This window comes from Lontra canadensis, unplaced genomic scaffold, assembly GCF_010015895.1.
Source record: "Lontra canadensis isolate GAN:19392208 unplaced genomic scaffold, GSC_riverotter_1.0 scaffold30, whole genome shotgun sequence".
NCBI classification, from domain to species: Eukaryota; Metazoa; Chordata; class Mammalia; order Carnivora; family Mustelidae; genus Lontra; species Lontra canadensis.
Window position 1 is genome coordinate 13,877,571 of NW_022631024.1, and position 11,330 is coordinate 13,888,900.

The 11,330-nt window shown below is 55.6% G+C and overlaps 1 protein-coding gene across 9 annotated transcripts in view; it reads left to right on the plus strand.

The window, feature by feature from the left end:
- SLC25A25 (solute carrier family 25 member 25) overlaps positions 1-4,213 on the plus strand; it is a 34,195-nt gene extending 29,982 nt beyond the window's left edge. For all 9 annotated transcript variants that reach the window (XM_032865962.1, XM_032865954.1, XM_032865956.1 and 6 more), the window contains 5 exons: positions 420-572; positions 885-992; positions 1,091-1,258; positions 1,810-1,960; positions 2,088-4,213. In XM_032865962.1, the coding sequence (XP_032721853.1) occupies positions 420-572; positions 885-992; positions 1,091-1,258; positions 1,810-1,960; positions 2,088-2,272 (765 nt within the window). In that variant the 3' untranslated portion in view covers positions 2,273-4,213. The remainder of the gene's footprint in view (positions 1-419; positions 573-884; positions 993-1,090; positions 1,259-1,809; positions 1,961-2,087) is intronic.
- Positions 4,214-11,330: the final 7,117 nt, after the last annotated feature.

The window sequence follows — 11,330 nt, forward strand, 5'->3', positions numbered from 1 at the left end:
CCGAGGGTCCTGGGGTCAAGTACCGCATCGGACTCCCTGCTCAGCGGGGAGTCTGCTTCTCCCTCTGCCCCTCACCCCACCTGTGCTCTCTCTCACTTGCTCGCTCGCTCTCTCCCTCTCTCAAATAAATAAATAAAATCTCAAAAAAAAAAAGCTCCGTTGGAAAAAATGCATTTAAAGTAGTGGCTGCATGGGTTTCTGGCACAGTGTCTGCACGCAGTACACCGTGAAGACCTAGGGTAGCCATGTCGGATTCTCCCAGTGCCGATTTACCCTTCAGAACCCTGACAGGAGACAGCTGCCTGCTGACCCCAGTGTGCAGGCCTGCAGTAGAGGCTCTCTGTCCTGTGATGGCCACCACTGGCCACCACCCCCCCGGCTCTGGGGTTCTTTCTGACCACTAATCCTTCCCTCCCCAGGTCCACGCCTCCCGCAGCAACAACATGTGCATCGTGGGCGGGTTCACGCAGATGATTCGAGAAGGTGGAGCCAAATCGCTCTGGCGAGGCAACGGCATCAACGTCCTCAAAATTGCCCCCGAGTCGGCCATCAAATTTATGGCCTATGAGCAGGTGAGGACCCGGCTTCCCCAGGCGAGTCTCCTGTCGTCAGCTGCTTTATGAGCTGCCCTGGCCTGAAGTCTCTGCCCTGCTGATGGCTTAGAAGCTGGAGCCAGCCCCTGTACCCAGGGGACACCAGAGTGAGGCAGGCAGCTGGGTCCAGTCCCCACTCTGCTGCCAGCCCCGGTGTGGGCCACTTCCTTCTATTTCTGGCCAGAGCCAGACGTGCCAGGGACACCAAGTCTTGGCTCTGGGAGGAACCCTGGGACCGGGGCAGCTGTGCTGGTCTCTGGGGTAGAGCCGTTCATTTGCTCTCTGCTCTAGATCAAGCGTCTCGTGGGGAGTGACCAGGAGGCTCTGAGGATTCACGAGAGACTTGTGGCTGGGTCCTTGGCTGGGGCCATCGCCCAGAGCAGCATCTACCCGATGGAGGTGAGGCCATCTTTGTCCTAGAGTGGGCAGTGCGCATGGGGCTAAGGGTGAGGAGGGGGCCGTGCTCACGCTCCTGTTGCTCCTTTTCGGTCCGCCAGGTTCTGAAGACTCGGATGGCCCTGCGCAAGACAGGCCAGTACTCGGGCATGCTGGACTGCGCCAAGAAGATCCTGGCCAGAGAGGGGGTGGCCGCCTTCTACAAAGGCTACGTTCCCAACATGCTGGGGATCATCCCCTACGCTGGCATAGACCTAGCCGTCTATGAGGTGAGGCCCCAACGAGCCCAGGCCCCTTGCCCCAGTAGCAGGGATTCAGAAACCCCTCCTAGCTGTCCCCCCTCCCCCACCTCTTCTCACTCCCTGCTGGACACTGGGGGATGGCTGCAGACCCCTCTGTTCTCTGCTGTGAGGGTCTCCTGCCACACCCCCTGCCCCGGCCGCCGCCAGGTTCTGCACCCTCAGAGACTCAAGTGGGCAGACCACCAGACTGCGATGCTAGGAGGGCTCACTGGGCCCCCAGCAGACCTCAGACCACAGAAGTCAGGCTCTCTGGGTGGGGAAGGGGGTGTTGCCCCTGCCGCGCCCGCTCCTTGTCCTATCCGGGAATCCCCAGTGACAGCAGAAACAAAAGGCGGGCAGGCCAAGTGAATCAGGTTACAGTGGCCTTGAGGATCCCATGTGACAAGGAAATGTGCCCTGCGCAGATCCGATGATTGTGCCCCACCCCCAGACCCGTGGCTCTTTTGTGCCTCATAAGCTCTTTCCGGAGCTCACAGGCTCATCCCCGGCCCCCGGGCCCGGCCCCCCTTCCCTTCCAGACGCTCAAGAACGCCTGGCTGCAGCGCTACGCGGTCAACAGCGCGGACCCTGGCGTGTTCGTGCTCCTGGCCTGCGGCACCATGTCCAGCACGTGCGGCCAGCTGGCCAGCTACCCACTGGCCCTGGTCAGGACCCGGATGCAAGCCCAAGGTAATGCAGGCAGCTGGGTTCAGCGCCCCCTCTGGGCCAGTACCCAGGGGCCCATCTCCCCTGGCAGGGCAGGTGGGGCTCTGGGGAGGAGCTGGCCCAGCCCTGATGGGTGCGTCTCTCACGACAGCCTCCATCGAGGGCGCTCCGGAGGTGACCATGAGCAGCCTCTTCAGACAGATCCTGAGGACCGAGGGGGCCTTTGGCCTGTACCGGGGCCTGGCCCCCAACTTCATGAAAGTGATCCCAGCCGTGAGCATCAGCTACGTGGTCTACGAGAACCTGAAGATCACCCTGGGCGTGCAGTCGCGGTGATGGGCCAGGGGCAGCCGCGCCTGGCTGGGCGGACTCACGGATCCCGGGCCCGCAGCCCCGGGGTGCGCAGCCATCCATTCTGTGAATGTGCCAACACTAAGCGGACTGAAGCCAAGCTGTGAAAAGCCTGGGATGCGCCCACGAGGGAGTTGGGGAGGGCCCGGCAGGCCCACCAGCTGCGTCCTGCTGACCCTGGCCGGCCGGCACGTCTGTCCCAGGGGCCAGCAGGACACGGGCATGTGCACGCAGGGACGCAACGTCTCCAGTGGTGCCTGCCGGATGGCGGGGCCCAGAGCCGGCTTCGTTCTTCCATCGCGCAGCCAGACCACCAGCCGCGGGCCCTGCCCTTTGGCCTGCCGGCCACCCACCCCGTGCCCATCTTGCTTCCTTCCTCGCTGCCGTGTTAATATGGTAGGAGGAGGGCACCAGCCCTCCCCCATGTTAGCGCTCACTCCTCTCCTCTCGATCCGAGGGGGCCTGGCTTCCTGGCCTGCAGGGTCCCCTCTGGCCAGGTTGTGCCAGCCAGAGGGAGGAGGAGTCCGGCTTTGTGCTCACCCTCATCTGAGCCCTGCTGTTGGCTTCTGAGCTCCCCGACAGACGGGCGCCTGGATGTGAGTGTGCATGCGGGGGACAGGGCCCAGCACCTCTGCTGGCCGCCTGGCATCCCGGTGCGTGGCTTCCCAGAAGGAGCATGCTGACCCCTTGCTGCTCCTGCTCCCAGGGGGTGGGGGCAGTTGACAGGGCATATCTTGGTGCTCTGAGCTGGCCCCAGACTCTGTCAGGACTGGAGCCGGCTCAGAACCAAAACTCCCTGTCCCCGCTCTGGAATGAGAACAGAACAGGCATCCCGGAGCTGCGGGAAGGGGCAGCTGCTGCCCCGCATCTGTGCACCCCGATGAGAGAAGGAAAAGGTGTTCAAGGCCTTAACTAGGTGTCATCGGGCAAAGGGTTTTTGTTCAGAAGGACAAGCTGGACAGATGGGTACATTCTGTGCTTCCACAGGGAAGACAAAGGGGGTAGAGAGCCTGGCCGACTGCATTAAAAAGTCTGTTTCTGAGCCCCTGGGAATTCGTGTCCGATCCCAGTCAGGGCAGAGTGGGACCAGCCTCACATTCCACTGGCGCAGGGGGTCACACTGCTTGGAGCCTATTTATTTCATATTTATTTGAACAGAGTTATGTCCTATTTTTATAGATTTGTTTAATTAATAGCCTGTCATTTTCAAGTTCATTTTGTATTCATATTTATGTTCATGGTTGATTGTACCTTCCCATCCCCCTCCAGGCTGGGTGGGGAGAGGAAGGAGGGCCCATGGGAGTGACCTTTCCCACTACTGGCCACACTGACGTCAAGTCTGTCCAAAGAAATTCCACGGAACTGGCGACAGATAAAAGGTCAGGTGGGGAGGGGCCCTGGTCAAGGGGAGATGACCTTGGGCAAGTTGGGACAGGGCTCGCACCCAGGAAGCCTTAGGATCTGAGGGTTCGAGAAGGGGCAGGAAGAGTGGCAGAAATTTCAGTTCCATTGAAGATGGAAGTCCAAATCATTTCTTGGGCTGGGAGGATCCCTTCATTTCATCCTTTCGAATGATAAGGCGCTGAGGGGCCTATCACTGTGAGTTTGGGGTGGGGGCCCCAGGAGAGGGCGGCCAGTATCCCGCCCTGCCTGTGCAGCAGGCTCCCTCCCGGGACCCCTCTCCCCACCGCCCCCCCAGCCACTGCCACCCCTACTCAGCACGCTGGTCAGCCTGCGACTTGCGGTCGCACTTCCATTCCACCAGAATGGCCTGGTGAGGACAATTCAAATAAGACGCAAAGATCAATGCAAAAATTATTGTTATATATAAATCTAGCGATAACTGGAATTTGTGAAAAAGCAAATTAAGAAAGAATTGGACGTTGTCATTTAAAACAGCCTTCTAATAAAGTTGTTTCAAAGCGGTGGACAGAGCCATGATCTTTCTGATACGGGCTTAGGTGATGGGGGAGGAAGCGTTTGCACGGGGGAAGATGAATCCACATTTGTCATCCGAGAAAATGAGAAAGCTAGCCCATCTGGGCTTCTCAGAGGCACTCCCTCCTGAGTTAGTATCTGTAGGATTTGGGGTGCTCTACCCAGGTCACCAGAGCCCAACTCAGCCCTTCTCTGATTGAGTCTGTCTTGGGCGGAGCTGATCCCTCCTGGTCGGTAAAACCTTTGTGGAGGCTGCACGCTGCACGCGCCATCGGTTCCCGGGCTGCCCTCCCCAGCCTCACCAGGGCACATGCACACTTAGGGATGTTACAGGGCCCCGCCGGTCATTCTTTTTTTGTTTTTAAAGATTTTATTTACTTGAGAGAGCAAGAGTGCATGAGTCCAGGGAGGGCCAGAGAGATGGAGAAGCAGGCTCCCCGCGGAGCAAGGAGCCCCATGGTGGGGCTCCGTCTCAGGATCCTGGGATCATGAACTGAGCCGAAGGCAGACGCCCAACCGACTGAGCCACCCAGGCACCCCCAACCTGCATTCTTGATTTGCTTTCTGCCTGTCTCCCCAGAAGAGAGTGAGGCCTTTGGGACAGCAGATGCATTTGCAGTGTCTCTCCAGCACTTAACAACAGTGTGGGGTGCCTTTTCATTAACTGTCTACACTCTGTCCCCTGATGGCCCCAAATACCATGGGTCAGGGCAGCCAGGCGGTAGTAGGAAGCAGCTTGGGGAACCCATCAGGGGGCTGTGGCACTCAGAAGCTGTGGGGAGACCCAGAAGTGTGCTCAGTTTGAAACTGGTACGTATACCACTTGTGCTGGGTCAAAGAGCGTCCCCTCAAAATTCATGTTCTCTGGGAACCTCAGAATGTGGGCTCCACTTGGAAAGAGGCTTTTGCAGAGGTAATCAAGTTAAAGTGAGGTCATACTGGATTACTGTGAGCCCCAAGTCCAATAGGTGGTGTCCTAGAACAGGGGACTTTGGACTGACATGCCCAGAAGAGAGAGACAGGAAAGGCCATGTGACCACAGGGCCAAGAAACGCCAGGGATTGCAGGGGGCCACCCAAACCAAAGGGAGTGGCAAGAAGTTTCTCCCTCAGATTGTCCAGAAAGACCCAACGCCACCAACACCTGGATTTCAGACTCAGGCCCTCTCAACGATGAGAGTGAAATTTTGTCTTTCAGGGTCACCTAAGTTTATGGTGATTTGTTAATGGCCTCCTGGGCCACCACCCCCGCCTCCCCCCACCCTGGAAACTAACACGCCACCTGCTTGAGCTGTTCATTGCCAGGGTAACAGGCAGAAACCATTTCCCAATGATCAGGGCTTGCCAAGTAGACCCCTTTACCCCGAGCCTACTCTCCCAACCGTCCCGTAGTACCGCAGGCAGAGTTATGCCCCCTCCCAAAGATGTCCCTGTCCTAATCCCCAGAACCTGTGAATTAGGTTACACGGCACAGGGCAACAGGGCAACGAAGCTTGCTAACCAGCTGACCTTAAAATAGGGAGATTATCCTGGATTATCCCGATGGGCCCTAGGAAAAATCACATGGGTCAATCATCGGGGGAGACCGAGCAAGGAGAGCCAAGCAGAAAGCACGGGAAGGGCTCAGCCTGAGGTCACTGGCTTTGTAGATGGGAGGAGGAGGCCACAAGTCAAGGAATGTGGGTGGCCCCTAGATGCTGGAAGAGATGAATGGATTCTCCACCGAGAGTCTCCAGGAGGAACACAGCACTGCTGACACCTTGATTTTAGCCTAGTAAGATGCACGTGAGGCTTCCGACCTCCAGAACTATAAGGTAGTAATTTCATATTGGTTAGGTCACTACGTCTGTGCTTTCATACCTGGTTAGCTCCGCGATTCCTTCACCTTGGCTGAGAGGAGCCTCTGCCCCAGTTGGGGTTGGTGATTAGCGGGCACTTTGCGGGGCGGGAGGCTCCTCTCAGGCACATAGGTCTTTGCAGATGGCATCCAGCCTCCTCCTGTGAGGTTGGGGCCGGGGGAGCCTGGCGCAGTCTGGGGAACGGGGGATGTGGGAGCTGCAGAAAGCCTGGCTAACTTTCTGTGGATAGACGCAGGGACACTGGAAGTCCCTGCCCCAGCGCGGCTGAGGTGTGGCCTTGGGCAACTCACACCACCTCTCTGAGCCGCTTTGTCCATTAGACAAAGAAAAGAAGACTTGCCTGGGAGGACTGTTAGTGGGAATGAAGGGCACCTGGCTGGTTGGGGCTATGCAGCCTATGACTCTGGATCTTGGGGTAGTGAGTTCATTGGGTGTTAAGATCACTTAAAAATAAAATCTTTGGGGCACCTGGGTGGCTCAGTGGGTTAAAGCCTTTGCCTTCAGCTCAGGTCATGATCCGGGGGTCCTGGGATCGAGCCCCGCATCGGGCTCTCTGCTGTGCGGGGAGACTGCTTCCCCCTCTCTCTCTCTCTGCCTGCCTCTCTGCCTACTTGTGATCTCTCTGTCAAACAAATAAATAAAATCTTTAAAAAAAAAAAGATTTTTTTAAAAAAGATTTTATTTATTTATTTGACAGAGAGAGAGACAGCAAACGGGGGAACACAAGCAGGGGGAATGGGAGAGGGAGAAGCAGGCTTCCCGCTGAGCAGGGTCCCAGGACCCTGGAATCATGACCAGAGCGAAGGCAGATGCTTAACGACTGAGCTACCCAGGCACCCCTTAAAAATAAAATCTTTATAAGAAGAAGAATGTGGGGTGCCTGCGTAGCTCGGTCTGTTAAGCATCCAGTTCTTGATTTCAGTTCAGGTCATGGTCTCAGGGATGTGAGATCGAGCCCTACATCGGGCTCTGAGCTCAGCGTGGGTCTGCTTGTCCCTCCCCCACTCCCATGTGCACACTCTCTCTCAAATAAAATTAAAAAAAAAATGTGAGGCATAAATTATTTTTTAAAAAGTTGGAATGAAATATAACTGTGTATCCACTATACTCAAATTTAAAAAATAGTAAGTTTGGGTGCCTGGGTAGCTCAGTGGGTTAAGCCTCTGCCTTTGGCTCAGGTCATGATCTCGGGGTTCTGGGATTGAGTTCCGAATCGGGCTCTCTGCTCAGCGGGGAGCCTGCTTCCCTTCTCTCTCTGCCTGTCTCTCTGCCTACTTGTGATTTCTCTCTCTCTGCCAAATAAATAAATAAAATCTTTAAAAAAAAATAGTAAGTTTTTTAAAACGTTGAAATGACACAGGAAATGGAAAGGACTGGTCCTTAAAAACCGGCTCCCCTTCCCCCAGCCAGGATTGCGAACACACAGGAATTTCACTGTCCGTGCTTGTCATTCTAGCCTCCAGTTTGAGGAAGCTTGTGCACGCTGGGGGTCTCCAACCTGGGATTTGGGGTGGGGGAGCCCTTTGTGCTGCACGATCAGGCAAATCCTCTTTGTGTCTCTTTCCTGAAGCTAGGCCCTTCCATCTCTAATCCTGAGGCCACCGGCTGGGGCACTGCACACACGAAACTTAGCTTAGCCCTCAGAAGATGAAGGATGGGCTCCTGCCACCATGACCCCATTTTTCAGGTGAGGAAACTGAGGTGGGGGGGCGGGGGAAGTGACTTGCCCAGGGCCTCACTGTGAGTAGGTGTCAGGGCCTGAAATGCAGATCAGCAGACCCCTGGGCTTTGTTGGTGCTGCCCACCAGGAGGCCCAGGAGACAGGGACCAGGCTTCCACCCACCCATGAGGACTTTCACCTGGGAGTAGGAGCTTTTTGCCTTGCCCCGGGCAGGAGGCACCTGGTGCCTGGCTACTCTCCTGGGCTGGGAGGCCACAAAGAGCCTGGGAAGCGTTGGGCAGGCCTGTGCTTGAATCCTGGCACCTGGCTGTGTGATTCTGGGCAAATCTGCCTCTCTGAGCCTCCTCAAGACGGGCACAGTACCTTCCTGATGGGCTCAGCAGGGAAGGCACTTGTCTGGGTTCGTACAAAGGCTAGGTAAATGTTGAACTGAGATTCAAATCAGCTTTGTTGACTCTGAAGCCATGTTCTCAACCTTGGCTCCCAGCTGCCCCTTAGGCACCCCCCTCCTCCCCCTCCGCTGGTCCTGATCTCACTGGTCTGAGCAGATTGGAATGTAGGGGAAGGGAATGGGGAGCCCCTGTGTGTGGGGCCCAAAGGCCTAGCCGTGAACCTTGGTCCCTGCCCTCCAGTGCTGACAAGGAAACTGAAGCAAACCAGCAAGGACCGGTCACACCAGCTACAAGGACTGGCCAGGGCCAGCTACAAGGGGGTAGGCCAGGCAAGAACCCAGGATCAGTAAACTGAGGACAGAGAGGGCCAGAGGCCTGTCCCTGAGGGGGTGGGACAGACCTGGGCCACCTGCTGGCAGTTTCCTGGAACAGCGGCTGGCCGGGGCAGCCACCAGCCATTTCTTTTGGCCATTTGCTGTGGCCCATCCACAGGGCCCCTTATCTCCCCACAGCACTTGTGGATGCTGAGGAGAGAGGGGGCTGGCCCCGCCCTTGCTGGCCAGGATGGGGCACCCCCTCTGTACCAAAGAGCCCAGCCCAGAGGAGGAAACTGACAGAACAAAGGACTCACCAGAGGTCACTAGACTCCTGTCTCGGATTCTCTTCCCCAAGCACACTGGCTTCAGTCATGTGTGTTGGTGTCCTATGACTGCTGTCCCACAAACGTGATATCTTTTTTTTTTTTTAATTTGAGAGAGAGAGAGAGAATGAGAGAGAAAGAGAGAGAGCATGAGAAGAGAGAGGTCAGTGGGAGAAGCAGACTCCCTGCTGAGCAGGGAGCCCAATGTGGGACTGGATCCTAGGACTCCAGGATCATGACCTGAGTGGAAGGCAGTTGCTTAACCAACTGAGCCACCCAGGCACCCACAAACGTGGTATCTTAAGACATAACTATTCCCTTCCAGTGCTAGAGGCTGGAGGTCCAAATTCAGTTTCATTGAGCTGAGATCAAGGTGTCCTCTGGGCTGGTTCCTTCCAGAGGCCCCTGAGGAGAGGCCATCTCCTTGCCCCTCTGGGTTCTGGAGGTATTAGTATTTCTGGGACCTTTCTCAAACCCTCCCAGCCACTGCTTCTCATCTTCTCCTCTGGAATCATCCCTCCCTCTTACAAGGGATTGTGATTGTGTTGGGATTTTTAATTTAATTTTATTTATTTACAGGTGCCTGGGTGGCTCAGTCATTAAGCGTCTGCCTTTGGCTCAGGTCATGATCCCAGGGTCCTGGGATCGAGCCCCACATCGGGCTCCCTGCTCAGCAGGAAGCCTGCTTCTCCCTCTCCCACTTCCCCTGCTTGTGTTCCCTCTCTCACTGTGTCTCTCTCCATCAAATAAATAAATAAAATCTCTTAAAAATATTTTATTTATTTATTTGAGAGACAGAGCATGAGCAGGGGGAGAGGGAGGCTCTCTGCTTAGTGGAGAGCTTGCTTTTCCCTCTCTGTCCCTGCTTGTATTCTCTCTCTCTCTCAAATAAATAAAACAAACATTTTTTTAAAAATACATATATGCACTATAATCTGCATAAAAAAGAATCTGCAAGGTTGTACTCCAAAAACCTTTAAGTGGTCGTATCTCTAGGTTGGTGAGGCTGTAAGTAATTGGCATCATCTTTTTGCTTATCTGAAAGTTTTATTCATGCACAATAAATAATTATTGGCATAATCAAAGTGAAGCTTTAAAATTTAACAATCTAACAAACAGAAAAAAGCAAACCAGTATCTTCCCAATTCTTGAAGCCCCAGCTTTGTCTTGCCCTCCCCAGGGAGACCTCCCTGACTCCCAGGGCAGAAGAAGGCTCTCGCTGTTCTCACAACTGCTGTCTTTTTGCTTCTTGGAGCTCTTGACCATGAGCTCTGGGAGCCTGGTTGGGAACAGAGCAGGGAGTGTGTTCTGAGGACAGCAGACCCCACCAGCTGCATAAGACACCCATCACATGTCAACCGTGCACATCGACTCTGCACGTCTTTCCATCACCGACCACACCAACCCACTAAGGTTATCTGACTTCCAAGAGCTTGCCCAGGGATGAGCAAAGATAGGGCTTGCCCAAGGTCACAGAAGGTATTGGCGTGGTTCTCACCTCCTGCCTTCTGCTGTCATCAAGGCCACAGGCACATGCCCTTATCTGAGCATGCCCAAAAATGGGGCAGAGGTTCTTGCCTTTCAGCCGAGAGGTGTGGCTTTTCCTGCCTGCCCATTTTCGGACCCTTACCTGCTAAACCCATTTTACTGATGGGCAATTAGAGTCCCTAAAGATCAAAGATTGTCCAGACAAGCTGCAATACTGAAGTTGGTCACAAGGTGGCAACATGAGGCCTTGTTTCGCGGTCCCTACTGCCCTCTAGTGGTTATGGGAAAATACACCCAGGGGCTGGCCCAACAACATTTGGGGGAAACTGGGGCAGGGTTGTCCCCTGGGATGGAGGAGGGGGAAGCACACTCAGTCGGTGTCCCATGGTGGCCTTGGGTTGACTAGCCATTCTCCAGCCCCAGACCTGGGAGCAGGTCTAGCTAGCACAGTCCTTGGGCTTTTCATCACAGTGACCATTCAGTGGAGGAGGGGGATGAGGGTGCGGCTGGGTGCCTTTCTGCCTGCAACAGCCCAAGAGAAAAAGCCCCAGTCAGGAGTCAGGTCCCTGTCCCCTGGCATGGCTCAGCCACCAACAGCTCTTCCTCTGCAAAATGCAGAGACAGAAGAAAACCTCAGCCTGTGAACACAGAGAGAAAGTAGGTGGCTGGGAGCTGGGGCCTGGCCTGCACCTGACCTCCTTAGCCAGACCAGGCCTCAGAGGGGAAGGCCAGGGGCTGAGAGCCACAGTCGCTGGGCTGGGCAGGAGGAGCCTAACGTTTGGAAGTGGCGGTCTTCGTTTCTCCTGCCATCAGGTCTTAAGTCCTGAAAGGCCTTTGCTCCAGGGGCCCGGAGTGGCCTGTGGCTCAGTTCCTATCCTGCTGAGGGAGGCTTTGGGACCAGGACTTGAGGCCTCATTCAGGGGGACTGCATTCTGGACACGCTGGTGCTCCCCCTGGCCGGGCCGCTGGGCTATGGCTCACCCATGTGTCTCCGGAGGAATGAGCCAGCACGGACAGAAGCCGGTGATGGGAACGAGAACAAGCAG